Source organism: Equus asinus, chromosome 27 (genome assembly GCF_041296235.1).
Source record: "Equus asinus isolate D_3611 breed Donkey chromosome 27, EquAss-T2T_v2, whole genome shotgun sequence".
Classification (NCBI taxonomy): Eukaryota; Metazoa; Chordata; class Mammalia; order Perissodactyla; family Equidae; genus Equus; species Equus asinus.
This window is the reverse complement of record NC_091816.1, coordinates 16562668-16583876: the sequence shown is the minus strand read 5'-3', so window position 1 is coordinate 16583876 and position 21209 is coordinate 16562668. Positions and strand designations below refer to the sequence as shown.

At 35.7% G+C, this 21209-nt stretch overlaps 1 protein-coding gene across 1 annotated transcript in view; it reads left to right on the top strand.

Annotated features, from left to right (window-relative positions):
* SGCZ (sarcoglycan zeta) overlaps positions 1-20918 on the top strand; it is a 440778-nt gene extending 419860 nt beyond the window's left edge. The window contains exons 5-7 of the mRNA XM_014847812.3: positions 185-257; positions 8619-8742; positions 15238-20918. Of these exons, the coding sequence (XP_014703298.1) occupies positions 185-257; positions 8619-8742; positions 15238-15432 (392 nt within the window). The 3' untranslated portion in view covers positions 15433-20918. The remainder of the gene's footprint in view (positions 1-184; positions 258-8618; positions 8743-15237) is intronic.
* Positions 20919-21209: the final 291 nt, after the last annotated feature.

Below are 21209 nucleotides of genomic sequence, written 5' to 3'. Positions count from 1 at the left end.
TTAGATATACCTTCCTTGGCTCTTTCCTACCTTAAATGCTTTTTTCAGTTTTTCTCTTTCATTTTCTGTACTGCTGTTTCCAATTGTCCCCTTTTGGGAAGAATATTTGATGCATAAAATAGAAATGAAAACCAATGTGTCTGTCTACTTGCTCTTACTGACTACTGGATTCTGTCACCCCCAGGCACCGAAGGAGCAGTGTTCGGGCACTCTGTCGAAACACCTCACATCAGAGCAGAACCTTCCCAAGACCTCAGGTAAGTCCTGGCTCTTACACCTGTGTCATAGTTTCCATCACTGTTGATTGTCTTTGATATATAAAGAATTAAAATAGAAAATGTGCTACATACTTGTATAAAGAATTGTCATTGCCTGCCTACATAGTAAATAGAGTCAAGTATTTGATTGAGGGTAAGAAAGTGTGAGCTATTATTCTAACCTTCTGTATATTTTTTCCCCAATAAACATATAATTAATACAAAAATAAATATATCCGGCAGGAGGAGTGTGGAAAAAGAAAGGAAAAGCAGTTATCGAGGAAGGTGAGAGGAAGATTGATAAAAATAGGGATTCCGGTAAATCTGACATAGACAATGAAATATATGTACAGAAAGGCATAAAGAAAGGGGAGGCAGAGAGTTGGAGAAAGCTATAAATGGTCAGGGAGTGTTACATAAAGGGAAATACGGAAGCAAATGTAAATAGTAATCAGACAAAGGCAGAACTTAATGGCCCTATGACGGATTTCTCAATCTAGTATTTCCAATGGAATAAGCTGGTTTTTGACCTTGTATTATTTCTAAGAGACACTGTTATATGTAAAAGCCCTCTCTACCCAGAAGATTATGACATGACAACATTGTAGGGAATTCTCTCCAGGACAGTCATGGCAACTGTTGACAAAAGTTGAAATACTGAAATCTAGTAACTGATCTATGGATGTTCTTAATTCAATAATAAATTAAATTAATAGATTAAAGATGTATTATATAGCTTGTTGTGGTAATCATTTTGCAATATATATGTATATCAAATCATTATGTTTTACACTTTATTTATTTACTTATTTATTGAGGAAGATTAGCCCTGAGCTAACTGCTGCCAATCCTCCTCTTTCTGCTGAGAAAGACTGGCCCTGAGCTAATACCTGGCCCACCTTCCTCTACTTTATATGTGGGACTCCTACCACAGCATGGCATGCCAAGTGGTGCCATGTCTGCACCCAGGATCCTAACTGGGGAACCCCAAGCCACTGAAGCGGAACGTGCACACTTAACCGCTGCGCCACCTGGCTGGCCCAAGTTGTACACTTTAAACTAATACAATGTTATATGTCAATACACAAAGATGCTTAATATTATTATTTTCTGATAGATAAATTACATTCTAAAATGCATTTGCTATGGTATTGAAAAAGACAACAATAATGATATTAAAAAGTAATAAATCACATGTAAAAATCACTTTTACAGTTGGATGAACATAACAGCCATAGAGATAGAGTCTTTGTCTTGGAAAACATAATAAGAATATTAAGTAAAATAACATTTTATTTCATGAGGATCCAGTTCAGCCCTTTCCATTTGGATGAGTGGAAAAAATGCTCAAATGACAATAGAAAAATAAAGTTGAAATTTTGTAATGCAAAAATAAAGCTACACATTCACAACAGTAAATTTTGTAGACCTTTATAGTCTGTGACAAAATTTCCTAAAGAACTCAGTTTCGCACTAGTTGAGTAACCAAGATTCAAACAAGCTAGTCAACAGTAACAGAAGGGGGCCCTCTTCGTGTGATCAAGGCATTTTATGACAAAAGTAATAATTACTCTGTGCCAAAACCTCAAGGATGTGAGAGAGTTGAAGAATATGTAGAAACAGGGTTTTGGTGTGTTATAGCCTTGATTTATGGCTCTTATCTTAATCAGAAATTTACATTTTCTGTGTAATTGGTTATTTTATCCCTCTCCACACAACAAGGTTGTATGTTCCATTTATAGGCTCTGCATCTTCGTTGCTCGTCTTTAGTGCCATAGCAGCCAGCACTGTATCTCACATATAATAATATCTGATAAATATTTGTTAATTTAAATTACTGAAACAGCAAAACTGTATATCGAAGACACTAATTAAATGCTTGTAATACAACTACATGGCAGCAGTTGTTACTGTGTTGCTAAGACACATGTGACTAACATTGATTCCAATTGTTTTTCAGCTGTGTTTTACTACAGATCTCAAGAGTTTAGTGATTCTTTCCATAACAATTTTCTAAAGTACTAAGTTCTAAAAAAACATTTTTTACTTCCAATGTTTTAGTAATTGCGTACTCATTTTATGTTTTTCATTATGAAAGTCTATTGCCAAAGGAGGAATAGAAACCAACTGCTATTTTAATTACCTTGCCGACATGTCTCAAAATTCATAAGTGTGAATGTGAATTAAATTATAATTAGTATAGAGTGTTGCTGGTTTTATTTTCTAATTATTCATCAATTATTTAAACATTGAGTTAAGCTAGGCTTATCTGCTAGTGCTAAAAGCAGATTGGCAACCCCCAAGATGAGTGTTAGTGATCTAAATTCCAAAATTGAAACAGAAGCAAGCACAGTAATGATGGGAGTATTCAATTATTCATTTGTGTGCTGAAGATTAAAAGCAGAGTGTCTGAGAAGATGTTTACAATCTTGCTGACAATTTCCCTTTCAGGGCAATAGGAAATCCTCTTAGTCGACACCTAATTCTAATCACCAAGGCGGGATTGGTTCGCCAAGTAAATAAAATGATAATTTAGGGAATAAATAGCCATATTGTCTTTGATTTTGTTTTTGTCAAGAATGAAAGACTTTAGAAGGGAACATTTCAAAAAGTTTATTATACAATATAGTAATATTTTGGTGTGGAAATGTAGTAGATTTCCTAATTTATTTATTCAACAGGTGTTTGATGAATGCTGATTATTGCCAAGTTCTGTGCCAGTTTTCACGTGCATTTTAAACCTACTTGGGTAGATCTTCTGTGATTTCTTATATAAGCTGATACTATTTTTGTAGGGACCTATGTGTTAAAAGACTGAAAAATGTATCTTGAAAAGTCAGTAAGGACACGATAGTATATTTGCCTGGAATAGCCCAAGTACGAATGTTCTTCCCGTTTATATTTCTTAAATTAATATACAGCTAAATTATTACAGTTCAAAAGAGTTTGTGCACTTGATGGTGAGAAGTGAGGAAATCCATTATATAATGCCCATTGCCCAAAGATTGTTTGGGTCTGAGTTCCATTAACTGTTCCAAGAATAGGACAAGAACCTGGACTCGGAGTCATTAAAATGAGTTAATATTTAATGATATAATTGGCATCTTTTCATCATTTCCATTCTTGTTTGAATATAATTTAAAACTGAAATGTTTAAGTTTGCAGGCTCCAAGTCAATCTCTAGAAACATAGAGCTCTAATTTACATCATACGTGTGTTCAAGGAAAGGCACCATTTATAAAGTAGTAGAGATTTTGCCCTGAGACATTTTGTCAATAAAGGAGTAAAATGCTTTCCTGATATTTTTGTACCTATGAGGAAAAAACAGAATACTAAACTAGCATTTTTCTTCTCTCCTCTCCTCCCCCTTCTCTCCCTTCTCTCCCTCCCTCTCTTTCTGCCTCCTTTCCTTTTATTCTTTCATTCTATGTATGTATTTATATATTTATTTAGAGGTAGTAGCAAATGATCATTATGAGAAGCTTGTTTCAGCTTGTCATCTTGAGAACACAGAGCAACAATTGATCTAGAGATTTGTTTGATCGAATTTAAAGGAAGAGACCATAATGGGAGGTGCAAGTAGGCAAAAAATAAAAATAGAGGGAACAAAAACAATGTGATTTGAGGCTGAAAAAGGCTCACCGTAGCCTCAAGTGATAAGACAGTAACATTTCTTGTATGTTCAGGTCGCAATTTGCATTAACTTTTTCTTAAAACATTTTTCTGCTCAATTGTCCATTCATTCCATCATTGAAACTGTGAAGAATGACTGCCTACTATGTCTCTGGACCTGGGTTAAATATTTAGCAAGAACAAGATACACGCCGCTTCAGTTCTGCTTACGTTTCTATTTAGTAATTGTCTCTTGCATCTTACTTTCAAAGAAGTCTGAATTCTTTTCTCAGAATGTTGAGAATTCTTCTAGAGATGTAGGCCACTCATTTTCAAATTTGAGAAGTACACACTACCTTAAAAACAAAGCCTTGTTGCGTCTTTGGTATGTAAACACTATAAATATAGAATTTCCTAGAAAACAAAAGTAGCAGGGTGACTCAGAGTTCAACCTTAATCCTTCTCTCTGCTCTAATCCATGGGTACCCACTATGAAAACTAGTCTGACATTCATTGCTGTGATTGCTCTAATGCTTTCAAAATGAAAAACAATTGTGCTTCACTAATTAAATAAAAATTCACAAGTTTTACCAACAAATGTGGGTTTTGCTTTTCAACAGGCCCTTTTAGAGAATGCTTTCTAATAAAATGAATAGTTTAAGTTAAAACCCCTACTGTGTTCTCAATCCTCCTCAGCAGAGGCTTGAGAATTTCTGTATGGGAGAGAAGCAGGGCATCATTAACTGTTGATACTGTGTTCCCAAGTGTCTACGAGTTAAGTAGTTCTTGAAGGGAATCTAGCTTTAGTCTGATTTGAATTGTGAGATCTGAGCCCAGGACATTCTATAGGGATTCTTGGCTGATTTGAGAAGTCCAGAATATCTAGAATAAACCTAAGACTTTATGATTTGGGGGCTTTCCATCTTGCTTTAAAGGTTTCCCATTTCTAGACTTGGATATTTCCTTCTAATTTTCTATTATTTATTTTGTATGGTAGATTCTTTCTTTCTTAGTGCTATACTTTGAATAAGTAAAATTGAAGTTATGTTCTGAATTTTCTATTGAAAATTGTAGTCTGGGGGCTGGGCTGGTGGCACAGCAGTTAAGTTCGCACGTTCCGTGTCGGTGGCCCAGGGGTTTGCTGGTTCGGATCCTGGGTGTGGACCTACCCACCTCTTACGAAGCCATGCTGTGGCAGGCAACTTACATATAAAGTAGAGGAAGATGGGCACCGATGTTAACTCAAAGCCAATCTTCCTCAAAAAAAAGAAAAAGAAAAAAAAGAAGATTACAGTCTGTGGTTTATTTACTGGTTTTTATATTTTGAACAGACAAAACTGGAATTTATTCTTGCAGGAAGGGTTAAGGATCTAATGTTGTTTTCTTTAGTACAGCTAGTCAATTTATTAAGCATCATCCAAACCGACAAACCCCAGGCCACTTAGGCCGAGCATGCTAACTTAACCACTGTGCCACCAGGCTAGCCCCAAGAACTGTCTTCTTGATTCATTGGATAGAGAAGATTTGGAGGGGAATCAACAGATGGTCTTGAATGGTTCTCTGTGTTCTGTTACCTGAGGCCAAGTCCTAGGTGGTGAGACCTTTGTTTTTTAGGTGTTAGAGGTTTGGGGACACTAGTGATGTCTCAGGTTAACTGAGGACAAGAGATCAAAGAGCCTCAAAGGAGGGAGGAGCGGTGACTTGTGGTGAATGCAGACAAGTGGAGAGAAAAATGAGAATCTCTTCACAAATGCCAGCTTGGATCATGAGGCTACAGATGACCAAATGTCACCATCAAATGCTTTGGCACAGTGTAAGCCCCTTGGTACAGTGATGCAATCCCAGGTAAAAACAAGAGAACCTGGGGCCACCCTGGTGGCTAGTGGTTGGGTTCATGTGTTCCACTTGGGCAGCCTGGGGTTCATGGGTTCAGATCCCAGGGGTGGACCTACCGGTCATCAAGCCATGTTGTGGCAGGTGTCCCACATATAAAGTAGAGGAAGATGGGCACAGATGTCAGCTCAAGGCCAATCTTCCTCAGCAAAAAGAGGAGGATTGGTGGCAGATGTTAGCTCAGGGCTAATCTTCCTCAAAATAATGAAAACAGTTGTCCAACAGGTGGGAATCCACAACAAGCTCTCACCGATTTTGGTTTTCTTCTGATGTTTTTGTTTATGTGCTGAATCATTTTCAACACACTAAATGGCTAAGTTTTTTTTTTTCAACTCGAAATGTCTATAAGGTAGGACACTTAAAAGATCCTTATCAGCTTCTCTGCTCCATCATCCTCAATTTGCGGTAAAGGATACTGCTTAGTGCTTGGGAGAACCACAAAGACACAAAGAGCGAGCGTAAACGGGACAGGGGAGGAAATGCCATTAATATCTCAAAATCCTAGCCCACCACATACTTATCCCCCTTAATTCTTTTAAGAAATTTTTTATGATCTTATAAGAAAAAATCATATTTTCCAATTTAGCAATGACAAAATTGAGGCTTACTGCTGCTGGCTAACTGTCCTGACCCTGCTCTCACTCTTCACCACCTCTTTCAATAGGGGTCCTCTATGTCGGTATTGGCAACACACTGTACTCTGTGGCTACACCGGCAATGAATACCTGAAGTTGATGAATATAATAAACATTTTCTGATTCAATAATTAATAAAGATGAGAACAGAAAAACTCAAAAGCCCAGAAATACTTAATATATTTTAATGTTCTAGTACCAAATATCAAACATGGTACAAATATGTTACAAACAATGCATACATTTAATATGGATATTTTCTATCAAATGTATGAGTAATAATCCCACCCCTTTAGTTTGCTTGGAGGCAAACCAAACCAGATCAATTATTTGATAAAGTAAGTGTGCTTTTCCTCCCACTCATAAACTCACTGAATTATGTTTTCTTGAATGTCAGATTCACAATCTGTTTTAGAAGATTAATCCATTTTAATTAAAGTCTTATCTGACTTCTGTTTGAACGGTTCAATCATTTCAAAATGTATATAGTTACATTTGATGTTATGGATAATTAACAAATGGAAACAGTGGTGGTCACTGATATACTACTCAAGGCGGTGTATATTTGGGGGCATATCAGGGGAAGTCACTTGTAAAACATACATTTTAACATTCAGATTTTGAAATTTAGATACTGTGTGCAAAGTATGAGGATTATGAGTGAAAAATTATGAGTGATTTTTTTCATTTTTTCAAATGCTTTTAGAAAATGCATTATTTTTGTTTTGTTAAAAAAGCAACAAGATGCAGACATTTCTTTAAAATATATATATTCAAAACCTGACCCTCGGGGGATTTTATGAGGATGTCCAAGAGGACCCTAGACATCAAAATTTCAAAGTGGCTTTGGAGAGTGGAAAAAAAGTAAAACATTCAAAACGTCGAAATCGGTTCTTGTAAATGCTGGCTCTAGTCCTTTATATCACTTTCGAGTCTTTAAGTTCAACTTCAGTACCCAGAGCTGGTCTTCAGAGATCAGACTATTTGATGTGGTTCTCCCTGCAAACCAGCTCCGGATCTATTGCCTCAAAGGCCACCAGTTGCTCTGGATGATGGTAAATGTGAGCCTAAGGCTCTTGTCCTAAAGTTCTGTGGTCCAGGGGAACACAGGCAATTGCAGCTTCAGCACTTATCCAAGACTCACTCAGGAATCCTACCTCTTCTCACATTAGTGTTCTTGTTTCTTAAGTTTTTTTTTGTGAGAGAGATTGGCCCTGAGCTAACATCTGTGCCAGTCTTCCTCTGTGTTACATGGGACACCACCACAGCATTGCCTTATGAGCATACTAGGTTGCACCCAGGATCTGAAGCTGTGAACCCAGGGTTGCTGAAGTGGAGCGCGTGAACTTAACCACTACACAACAGGGTTGGCCCCTCACACTAGTGTTTTTTAGATAACTAGTGTTACCTAGTTTCTGTATTCTGCCTTCTTTTGTTTTTTTCTCTACTTTTGTATTTAAAGATAATTTTGAAACCACCTCCAAACTATCTTTTTTTGCAGGCACAACTATCTAAAACACCTGTTTTCTTCATCAAAATTTATGCCATCAACATTTAATCACATGTGTACTTGTGTAGCATCCTTCATGTAATTTTTCTTTCTCAGCCTAATGTCATCCATTCTATGGGCGTTTTCCTGGGCCAGTATAGCTCAGCTAATATAGGAAATGTTTCGTTTCTTCATTTTAACCAATTTCTAGAAGTGTAAACAGTACTTCAACATTTTTCAAGTTTACACAATTTTGACTGTGCATGCTTGAAACTTTTCAATATTAATGACTTTCATTAACGCTTTCTCATTCTTGCAAGACAGGAACTCTACTGAGGCATACTTCCATGCTAAATTTATAAAAATTTATTTATTAACCCTCCATCATTAATATTGAAAATGTATAAAAGATTTAAACAAATAAACTTATCATGACCTACTTTTCATGTGTGTTGTAAGGAGAAACAACCTAAGAAACTGTTACTAAATCATTATGAGAGTAAAAAAGAATAAATAATAGATGTGTAACAAATGAAGAGTTTCATAAAGAGCCAAAAAACAGAGAAGGCAATTAAAAATCATTCGAAAACTGCTTTTGGCTTTTTGTGAAATGGCAAAGATTTTTATTTATGCCTTACTGTCGTTTGTTTCATTTCAGTTGACTAATGTTACCTTCTAGACCACCGTAATTTATTCTTTTTACGATTAAGGATTCTTTTGTTTTTCTTTTAGGCTTGAATCACCAACCAGATCCTTGATCATGGAAGCTCCTCGAGGGGTCCAAGTGAGTGCTGCTGCAGGAGACTTCAAGGCCACTTGCAGGAAGGAGCTCCATTTGCAGTCTACAGAAGGGGAGGTGAGTTCTGAGGGGCAGAGACTGGCCCTTTAGTGCTAAGTGTGCATCTTCTCAAATTATATGCATATGATTTCAGGTGAAACAGACAGAATTGCTTCCTAAGAGAGCTTAAATGATGAAAATATTAATACTGCTCCTTGAATATGAAATTTGGTAAACCTAATGTTATTTTCTTTTCTTTTTTTTTTTTTTTTTGGAGGAAGATTAGCCCTGAGCTAACTACTGCCAGTCCTCCTCTTTTTGCTGAAGAAGCCCGGCCCTGAGCTAACATCCGTGCCCATCTTCCTCTACTTTATATGTGGGACGCCTACCGCAGCATGGCGTTTCAAGCGGTGCCGTGTCCGCACCCGGGATCCAAACTGGTGAACCCTGGGCCGCCGAGAATTGAAACTTGCGAACTTAACCACTGTGCCAATGGGCCGGCCCCCCTAATGTTATTTTCTTAAGTCAAAGCTCCACTTATTTTCTACTGAAAGATATTCATTCATAAGTCAATTAAGTGGGGCATCTAAAATCCTGTAATTTCAAAATTGGCAGATAAACATAATGAGTATCAAAATAATATCAAGAATCTTTGTTTTTTTGTCCTGTTTTGGTCTTCAAAAACTTCTTCCAAAAAGTACTTCAGATGTTTGTTTCTGTAGAAATGGCCCCTATATTTTTGCTAAAAGAGAAACAAAAGTTTACTTTATCATTTAGCCTGATTGTTATTTCCTAGATAAGGAGATGCATGCTAATATTTTTCTTCCATGTCACTTTATTTCCCCCAGAATCTCCTTTCAGTCTGTTGTCATTCGTTTAAAGAGCATCTGCTTTTCCTCACTGGCTGCTTTAGAGAACACCTTGCATTTGGTCTTCCACTCTTTCACTATAATGCAATAGACACATATTTATTTCATTTATCTTATTTGCTATATATGTTGTGATTGCTGTGTTCGCAGAACCACGTTTTTGTCAATTCCTCGACAGCACGTCTTCACATATTACCTCTCCCCCTGTCTCGATGGCCTTCTTCTGAAACTCTGAAGAAACGCTATGTCTTTTCATTCTCTTCCCTCCAGGTCTCTTAGCCTCTCCTTCCTAGTTTCTATTGTTTTATCTCCTTGTGCCTCACTCTGCTTATTTATTCGGCTCTACATGCCCAGGTATCTGATCTTCAGTATCTAATCTCTTCTTTAATCCCTAAATTGAGCTTTTAATTTCAGTAATTATGTTGTTCATTTCTAGGATTCTCATCTGTTGGTTTTTTGAATCTGCCAGGACATCTTGGTGGTTGCTCTTTTCTTTGCTTGTTTGTTTTTAATTCTACTTCAATTATTTCATAGCCTTATACATAATACATACTCTACTCTGAATACTTTTGCTACAATTTCCGAAGTCCTTGAAAGTCTAAATCATTGTATTGCTGTTTCTACCAATTAATTCCCTTAGCATTTTCTTCCTTCATGTGCTTATTTTTTATTATGAGCTTACAAACATCAAGTTGAGAAGAAAAAGAATGGAAGAAGAATTTGAGAGATCCTCTGGAGCATTTCATATCTCTTCACACATAAAGACGAGGGCATAAATTAATAGAATCAGAGGACGATGCTCCTATGTCATCTTTAAGCTGTTAACGTTGTATTGATTCAAGACAAATTTTACTCACGGTCATGCACCACATAACGACATTTTGGTCAATGCTGGGCCACATATACAACAGTGGTCCCACTGTGTGTGTAGTCAGCTATACCATCTAGGTTTGTGTAAGTACACTCTATGATGTTAGCAAAATGATGAAATTGCCTAACAATGCGTTTCTCAGAACGTATCCCCATCGTTAAGCAACGCAAGACTGTATGTATTTTGCTTCCTTTTTATCAACAAACCTACTGGCAGGAACATATTATCATCTGAGTAGATATTGTAACTTAAATGATTTAGAAATAGGCTTTGTGATATTTAAAAAACGTATCCATTTCACCTTTGAGGATTTCTTTCCACTATAATTGCAGACTACAGTACTTTTTCTACTATAGCGAGCCAGAAATCTTTCTTCAATATCTCATATTCTTTTTAAAAACATTGCATTTATCATGCTAATAATACATTCAAATTATTCATAATATCATCCCATAATACATATTGGTGGTTACTAATCTCTGTTCTGCTCGTATTTATGCACCACTTTATATGTGTTCTTTTATTCAACGTATCAGCAGTATCCTTGGATTCAATTACAGATTAGAATTTAATTGTGAATTAAGTATTATGCTATAATGAAATCATAGCCAGAGGTGTTCAGCTGTAGTCATTTTTTTATATTAATAAAATAGAGATACAGAAAAACACAACACTTTATATTAGAATAAAATAGCATGTAATTTTCCTATGAAGTGTGAGATGATATAAAATCTTTCTCATTGTTTCACTGACTACACCACAGAAAGGCAGATTCATCATTTACTAAACAACACAGAAATAGGTAAAGTCCCTACCTTTAGATAGTTTTAAACAAGTTAACATCAGAACAGACATGATATTGAGGTAACCAAAACAACAGACAAAATGCATAAGAATAAATTGCACCTAAAATTCTGCACTGCAGAAGTTTCAATGCTTTCAGACATGGTGTTGCAAGGAATTTCAAATTCAGCTCTGAAGACAACACGAATCATGATTGTGTGTGGAACTTTAGAAGAGTTATAAAAGCATATGCAATGCAATAACATAACGTATACTTTACAAGATCACAGAGGAAGGATAAAACCATTTTTATTTTGCAAATTAGTTAACATTTTCTATGACAGTGATAGGCATGATTTCAACAGGTGAGAAGGGGATAAATGAATTCTTAGTGGGGAGAAGACAGTGGGCTGTGACTTGAAAGCTCAGGGGTGTGATTCTGAGTACGAGGAAGAGTTTCAGAACAAATAGATTATATGGTTTATGGGGCAATATAGAATAGAAATATCAATTGTAGAAGTTGGAAAGTGAACAGTATCATAGTAATTGTGTTACCAGAACAGAAAGAGGTATGAACTAGCCTTTCCATGCTGGAGAAGCTGAGCAATGTTGGGTTGAAAAGAATCAATATATGACACTCCTTTTTATCTAGTGACTTAATTTTCTATCTCAAGCCAAGAAAATGCCACTTTCTCTTTTTAAAGACCCCATTCATTTTAATTTACCTATTAATAAAATCTAATTGCCTTACATGGGTCAGGCTACAGCTTGGATCTCAGAAGTTTACGGGATTAAGTATTGTCATATAGCTAAATACTGTCCTGAAAGGAGAGCTAGAGGGCACTGCCGTAGCTAAGCTGAAGCAGGGCACACACCATAAGGCCCAGGTCCTCCAAGACTGACTCCATTGGTGAGGCCTCCACAGCTATGCTTGGTTTCCAAGGCTGCCACCTGCATGCCCTATATGTATAAAAACAGCTACTTTCCACAGCTATTCAGGCTACACCAATAGAAAGAGGCCATAACTATAAAATCCAGCAATTTGGCATTGTGTCAGCAAGCCTCTGCAAACCACCAAAGCTAACTGGTAACATTGCTTTCTGTACTTACTAATAAATAAGCCATTCACAATATCTTACAGTCATTTGATCAATCCCATATGAGCCTCCTTATCCACGTGTTGTTTAGCTTTCCATGTTCTATTCTTTATTACCTATGTCTCATGGTTTCTTGGCCAGAGCACCAGCTCCTGATTTTTCTTCAGAGTGAACTCACCTCCAAATATGCAGACCTAAAACCACAGGGTCCCAGAGCTTGTCACCTATTAGCATTTGTGAAGCTTGAGAATGTCTGCTCTCTGAAAGCATGCTAGCTCCTAAAAAGAGGTGAGAAAAGGATGGGCTATGCAAGCCCAGTTTCTCTCTCAAACCCAGCCAGTGAGAGAAGTCATCCTCCTCTCCTGTGGAGACATGAATGCAAGAGCCCAGAGTGTGTACCAATTAGCATGTTACACTCATTGATGTCCCTCAACATGGAAACACAGAAGCAGAAAAATGAGGCCCAGCATCTACACCCCAAAAATGTATTGTCATTTTCTTTGTCTTAGGTTTTGTGCTTTTAACTTTCACATCAGAAATAATAATAATAATCTTCTTTAAAAAATTGTGTCACTTAACCCAGAAGTAATTATGGGGTAATAAATTTTAACATTTGACACCTACAAACAAAAACTCTATTCATGTTTTCTGAACTTTGAATACTGTTGGTAAATGCAATAATTCATTTATTTTATAATCTATTCATGTATTCAATAGCTATTTGCATTATGGGGAAGCTGTATGTGCATAGTCAAATATCGTAAAGTTATAAAAAAATTCAGGTGTGATGTTACCTTCAAGAAGGACATAGTTTAGTAGGAAAAGTAAGATATAATATGACTACAAAATAACATATCAAGTGATCAGCAAAATAAGATATTAATAATAATAAATTCTACGGGAGAACAAAATAAGAAGAGTCTTTCACCTTGGAGCGTCAGGGAAGACCCATGGAGGATGGAGAAGATGAACTGGACTTTGGTGGAGGGTGACAATTGTACCCTAGAAGGGAGAGACGTGCAAGGTGAAGGAAGAATGTTCTTTCATGCCATGTGCACTGGCACAATTCTGTGCAGTATTCTATAGCCAGGAACCAAAGACAGGCCCTGCCCTCACAGATCTTACTTTCAAGTAAGAGAAACAAACAACAAATAATGAATACACATAATATAATGTTAAGAAGAGATTCTTTTTTTTCTTTTTTGAGGAAGATTAGGCCTGAGCTAACTACTGCCAGTCCTCCTCTTTTTGCTGAGGAAGCCTGGCCCTGAGCTAACATCGTGCCCATCTTCCTCTACTTTATATGTGGGATGCCTACCACAGCGTGGCATGCCAAGCGGTGCCATGTCTGCACCCGGGATCCACACTGGCAAACCCCTGACTGCTAAGACGTGGAACGTGTGAACTTAACCGCTGTGCCACCGGGCCGGCCCAAGAAGAGATTCTTACTATAGAGAAAAATAAAGCTGTCAAGGAGAGGTTTATGGATTAGTCTTATTTTAATCAGAGAATTAAGAAATCCTATCTGAGAAGGTGACCGTCTGGTAAAGATCTGATTAAACATGGTCATGTCTAAATTAATCTAAAGTATACATGCCTATAATATATGAATCCATTTTCTGGCTTCCTTGCAGTATGCAATCGATTCCTGTGTTTCAAAATCTATACAGCATGAAAAAGGCAAACAGTGGAAATCTCCCTCCTACCCCTGTTCTCAAACCACCTACGTGATATACACCCCCACTTGTAAATATCTGGAGAAAAGTATTTCAGGCTAATGAAATAGGGAATAAAAAAGCCCTGAGACCAGAGTTCTTTGGTATATTTGAGAAAATGCAAGAGCTTGAGTAAGAAGAATTATAAGAAATGTTAAAAAGATAGGCCAGGTCACACAGGGCTTGTGGACCATGGAGAGGAATCAAGATTCAGTTGAAGTGTGGACGGAGGAGGCCATTAGAGAGTTTTGAGCATGGGGGCGGGGGAGGGGGGCATGATTTGATTTGCATTTCTTAAAAATTAGATCTATACAGTATGTAAAATACACTGGACGAGGACGAGAATGGCAGCTGGGAAGCAAGTTATGGGAAGCAAGCAATTAGGAGTCCCACTAAGACATGAATAGGACTTGGATGAGGGCAAATATGTGGAAAATGCAGTAGTCTTTGATTGTCCTGTCAATTTAGAGATGCCTTTAGGCAGTAATTAGCTATATAACAATAGAATGAGGAAAAGCTAGAGAGAGTTATTTCTTTGCTCACTCACATTCATGATTCAATTTTTCTTTCTTTGGAACTTTCCCCATGCATGTCAAAACCATATGATCACTGTCCATCAGCGTGTTGTGTCCATTATTCGGAAGCAGTGAAGTAATTTGCAAGTTAGAAGACATAGCAAAGTAGGTGTTGAGTACAAGTACTGTTTCATGGAGACTTCAAACCTGATTATATCTGTTGTTAATTGTGCAGATTACCTACTCGGTATATCCTTTAGACTGTCTGTCAACGTGATTTTACAAGTATTTAAAAAAATCAGGCCAGAGAGTAAATTTGTTTTTAATTAATTGCCCATCGCTTCAGTAATGTCATCTCCATGAACATCCTTATTTCTTTGTATGTTCTTTAGACTAGGCATGATTAAAAAGCTAAATTGAGAGACTGTCAAAATCATTAATTTTCTGTGATGTTTGAATAACTAGGTTGGCCCCTTAAGCAGATTGTACAATATCCCTTTTCAGATCGGGCTTTCTGTGAGAATGCACCACGTCCCAAAGGAGAAGATAGCTGCTGAGCTTTTGGGCTATACCGTAGGAATGTAATTTGTTTGTTCAACAAAGCATGGCAGCTAAACCAATATAATTGTTTGTTGTGTAGGCTTTCTTATTAGACTATATTGTCAAGCTCTGAGAAATGTAAAATGCTAAAGTGAATTAAAATGCAATTTCTTTTCCCCCTAGATATTTTTGAATGCAGATACAATCCGGCTGGGAAATCTACCGACCGCCTCCTTTTCATCTTCTTCATCGAGCTCCTCAAATTCTCGACAGACAGTCTATGAACTGTGCGTCTGTCCCAATGGCAAACTGTACCTTTCTCCAGCAGGAGTAGGTTCCACTTGTCAGTCCAGTAGCAACATCTGCTTATGGAACTGAAGTGACTGATTTCTCCTCACACCAGAATAGCCTTTTGTTCCTGTCCGTCTGCTTCACAGTTTTGCTCGGTTTCCCTTGTGATCAGTCCAGAGCTTCTTCAAATGGTCCACAGAGCAACTTTTTCCAGTGTAAGCAGGGATTCACCGCCACCTTCTCGTGTGATTTACCGTACTGTCCAACACAGAAAGTGCTAATGACAGAACAATGGAAAAATCATCTTCAGCGGGAAAACTGGATCATAACTTTTGCTCAAAAGGGAGAACAACATAGGTGCCTTTGCTACATGAAGTGAAGCACACAGTTTTAGATTTTTGCAGGACCTGGATATGAACTGCATATGCATACATGACATGGATGAAATTCCCAGTATCCAATGGCAAGATGAAATGGTTAACCCTGTGAGAAAACTAATTCTACAGTCTGAAAGCACAATTTTCCATTCATCTTTTTGGATGTAAACTTTTATCCCTGAATTTTAAAATTTTAAAGCATTATGTAATGCTTGCTTTACTAAAGTTAAATTCAATACATAGTTTTTAACAAAACACAACTAAACAATACAGAATCCCACCCTGAGTTTTATTTGTTTCTTTAAATTCAATGTGTTGTTACTCTTTGTCTATTACGTCTAGAATTTTGTACATTAGGTAATTTTGAAAGCACTCAGCAATATAACCTTTACAGAATTAGCAAAACGCCATTATACTGTCATTTGTCAGATCTGAATGGCCTTATATAGTATTTACTTGGCTATTGCATGTGATGTATTTGCTTTTAACAAAACATCTAATTTATTGCAATATAAGGTAGGATGAAGAGGGACATACTGATGGTGTGGAATCCGTAGCTCTTATTTTTTTTTAATTTACGTGTTATCCTTTACACCAGGTTCTAATAGTACAATTTTTGTTTGCTCCATCCACTTTATACTTGACTCTGACTGCTAAAATTCAAACATCCTCTAAATAAATAAACACTAATATGATGCATAATGCTGAGAATGGATTCACTTTCCATTGGAATATCATCTTCAGAATTATATCTATATATTTTTTATTGGAGGTTAAGATTTAAGGATGTAGAAATTAAATTAAAAATCCGTGCTTAAAGAGTAAAAAATACCACTGTTAACAAACATGTTGAAAATGTGTTTACTCCATTAGATTCATATTTTAAGGAATTTAGTTACATTTCCTTTCAGGTTTTAACATCTAGTTATTTTTATTAGACTGTTAAGCTACCCTGACAACAGAAATCATAGTACCTTCTGTTCTCCATGCTTCTTTTTGTAAATAAGCTCCTAATAAATAACTCCAGTATACTATAGATTCGTTTATCCCAACACTCCTTAACTCAAATTCTTGAAACTTACAAAATCCAAGAATGTAAAATTGTATTAAACATTTCCTATTATGGGAAGATGACTTGATTATTATAAGGTAAGTCCTTAGTTTCCATGTACCAATCAATCTTCTCCCCCATGCACGCTCTTGCAGGTGTTGGGAAATTTCATTTTGGGAGTCCGTGACTGTAGAACCTTTGGGGTTCAGGCCTCTACAGCATGGGGTGAAGTGGGAGATTGGAACTTGAAGCAATTTGGCTAGTGAAAGTAGGAAAATTGGGTAACATAAGCAGCAAAGTGAACCATTTGGCCAGAATTATCTTGCTTGGATAACCTATCATATTGAATTCTTGAAAAAACTCCATTTCACTAAACACATTCTGTACTCAGCAGAAAAATCAGAAAGCTAGTACAGGCTTATTACTTTTAAAATAGAACTTGACTTGTGGTTGGAAGTTATTGTATAAAACTTTAAATCAATTCAGAGTAAGAATTACGGTATGTATGCAATGGCTTAAAATTCATACCATAACAAAAAAGTTCAATTTATTTAAACTAAAACATTAGAATCTAATATGAGAAATTCTCACATTGGCTTTTGCAAAATACTCACACAAAGTATAACACAAGAGATTTTGAAAAATTATGGGTGCTAAACACTGTATTACGGACTTTTTTAGGAAAACACTATGTATTAATTTGAGATATATTCAAGTTCTAAATATCTCTAAATTAAAACACTTAGAAAGTTTCTTAGTCAAATGGGAACAATTCTTTTGATTAGTTATTAGCCCTGCTTCTAATCTCAGCTCTGTCTCCAATAATCAGTGCATTGATTTAGACAGTCTGGGAGTATCTCCAGCCTTTGGTTTACTCAACTTTACCAAAAAAGTATTGAATCAAATGGTCTCCAGAGAGTCCTTCCAGCTCTAACATATTCTCATTCCAAGAGGTGGAAGGGGCCATTGAAATTTTAAATTATATGTCATAGAGGAGGGAAGGTGAAAAAAAGGATGAGACAAAAAAGTGTAAAAACCAATTCCAGTGAGGGGCTGTCAAATTTTGAATTCTAATATGTTCTGAAAGGTTACAGACACAACTCAAAAAATATAGAAGTTAAAAGATTTACATTATGTCCAAATGATGTAAAAAAATTTTTTTGCTACTAAAAAACATTTAGTAGGAAAAAATAGTGATACAGATGGCTTTCCTATCCAAGACTGAATATTAGTTAAAATTACTTGACTGGCTATTTTAGATTCCTTGGAATCTAAGTATAAACTCAGCCTCAGAATTCGAGCTTCTCTTGAAGGCTTAGAAGATTGCTCCTAAAAGTCTTTAATTTCCTCATAAAAGAAGGGTTGGTTCTTTCTTAATACAGAGTTCCCTTAATTGCAGACTACCCAAACAGATTCATTATGTGTTTTTCCAGTACCATTTTTATGTTACAACATACATATAGTGCAGTTTACGGAGATGCAAATATCATCTTTCCTAAATCAAACTCAGAAATATAATTCATTTAAAGTGTACTACATGGACCCTCTACTTTGTATTCGGGTTAGCCGGAGAAGGCAGAGAGAGAAGAAAAGAAGAAGGCAGGCAAGCAGAAAGGCAGGAAGGATAGAAGGAAGGAAAGGGACTGACAATTCCCAGCGTTTAAATTCTTAACTGGGAATGGATAAACTGAGAAGTGATTGAGCTCAGTTTTTGGGGGTCAAAAGGAGAGAAGCAAAGAGGAGTCATTCTTTTTTCTTTCAGAATATTTCAGGAAGATCCTTCCAAAAAAATGCACTTCCAAATTTCATGTTTCTTTTGCTCAACATCTCCAAAATTTCTACCAGGTATTTCTTAGTCCTATTTTTCTTTCTTATTTTATTATAAACCATAAACTTTATAATCTGGTGCATAATTATTTATCTGAAAATTTAAGATAATTTTATGCTTCAAATTTTATGTTAACCTGGAAATCTTGCATTTCCAGTTCTGCCCTATATACTCATGTGACCTGTAGAAGTATATTTAGTTATCTTGACCACAGTTTTCTTATCTGTGAAAGGGGTACATCAAACTAGAAGTTTTCTTTGATTACTTTCTTCTCTAAATTTCACTGATTCACTAAAAAAAAGACTCAGCAATCTTGGTTCCAGTACCTAGTCTGCACTAGTATTTTTTTATCTCCTTACGTAACTTAAAATACTGCTTATAAATGTTGAAATGCAAATCTTTCCAGCATCCAATCCCCATGCCTTTTCCATACTTTCTTTCTTGTTCTTACCTTTTGAACATTAATATCCCTTTTGGAAAATCATGCTTTGCTGACAAGCTTCAGTAATATGGCTGACATTAAAAAGGAAAAGAATGTATTCTGGTCTTACTAAAAATGACTATTTAGGAAATTAATGGAAATATTTAACAAATATTAATAGTCTCTTGATGATTCTGTTATTACTTATCTCTATCCAACTAAAAAGCATTGGTCTTTTGAAGAGAAGGTAATTTGATCACAAACAGCAATTGCTGAATTTTTTATAACGTATGCCATTCAAAATTCCTACATATTCTACCATCTGAATTACTCAATTGGACAGTGCCTCATTTTATGAAACTGGCATTTGATACAACAAAACTGAGCAATTATGTCATTGCAAACACGGCATCTCTATTTGAGAGAGGAATAGGCAGAGAGCTGGAGAGTGTTTAATGCATTTAAGCGCTTTATAGCAGATAGTGTCAATAACATAATATTAAATTATTAAAATAGTTGAAGACATTTAATGGCCAAATTCTCTCTACAGCCATCAAGGCCAAACTCACATTTGAGTTTCATGTGAATGACGTCACCTTATGCTTCCGGTAGCTTTGGTCTAATTAGATTGCTCATGTGACCATATTTAAAGATACTTGGAGAAATTATTTTCTCTACATCCTAGTGTATATTTAGTAATGAATATTGGAAAATATCATTATCACAAAGTAAAACAATATTGTATTTTTATTCTTTTAAAACAATCATAAACTAATGAATGACCTCACTGAACACTGTTATTCGTATTGTTTTATATTACAGTTCATTAGTTTAAATGTCAAAGACCAAAGACTGGGATTTCTATTGTATTTAACTTTACAACACTGCTGCTTCTACTAATTTATTCAAATGAATAGGAGGGCTTATAATTATAATATGAGGTAGTAAACACCCTCCTTGCAGGATTCTGAGCTGTAGACCATTAATTAATGCTTTTGTTTTAGAAGGAAAACTTTGTTAGTGTAATCCACTTATCTTTTCTACATGCATAATAAATTCCTTGATATTCATAAAACCAATATATATAGACCATATCACAAAATGAGTCCAGGATTGATTTATCGAGTTGCCCTAAAACTTTCACGCTTGCTAAAAATTCTTTGGAGAATATAATTAATTTGAAATATTTCCAGAACCAGGGGGCTATTTTTTAAGCGTTGATTGAAGTGGTTCCACTCTTTGAGAAAGTTGATGAAAAACATGAGAGGAAATGAGGTATAATGAACTGTGATTCTTTTTGTTTTTGCAGTCTTAATATCTCATTTGTTTGAATATTTATAAATAAAAGCCAAACAGGGTTAAAGATGTGCAAGGACATTCACTTACAATGGAAATATGTAATTTCAAGTTTGAGTGTCTCGTTATTTATACAATTCTTTAAACCAGGTCCACTACTCATTTATTTTGTTTTGTAATTTTCATGTAAATGTTTTCTTGTATATACAGATATATGAAAAATGGAACTATTTTCTTACACATACTATGCAATATGTTTGTAAAATTGCAATATTACCAAAATTACAAAAGCTGTGCTTTTGTACTCTATCTTGCTTTATGTAAAATCAACCTTTTTCTATTTAAATGGACTATCTGTTCCATAAACTGTAGATAACATATCTATTCAAAAACCAGTCTATTGTATCTTTTGTTTAGTTTGGGGTGGATTGGGTTATATTTCTTTTGGGAGAAAATGCAACAAAGTTTGGCAGTTGGAAACTTATTTTTCTCAGAAAATGAGAACTTTGAAGCATGCAATGAGCTCATATAATTTAAGATCTCTCCTGTAATTCTTGTATTTTGTCCTAATTTTGGTGCTACTGTGTAACCATGATTAAATGTGATAGTCAAAACAAAGAGAATCAAAATCCATATCATTTCATTTATTTTATTGAGAAAACAATTTCAAAGAGGAGGGACATGAGTAGTAGTAAATAGAGACCTTTTTCCATTGTGTTCTAAATATAAATTCTATTAAGATTTATGCTTTAAAAATTTAGTTTAATCTACATATTCATACTTGATAAAGATGCTTCTCTTATGAAAAACTGAACATATTGTTCTTCTTAAATATATGTTCAATAGAACTAAAGAATTCAAATTGATTTAAGTCATGCTCACTACATTTTA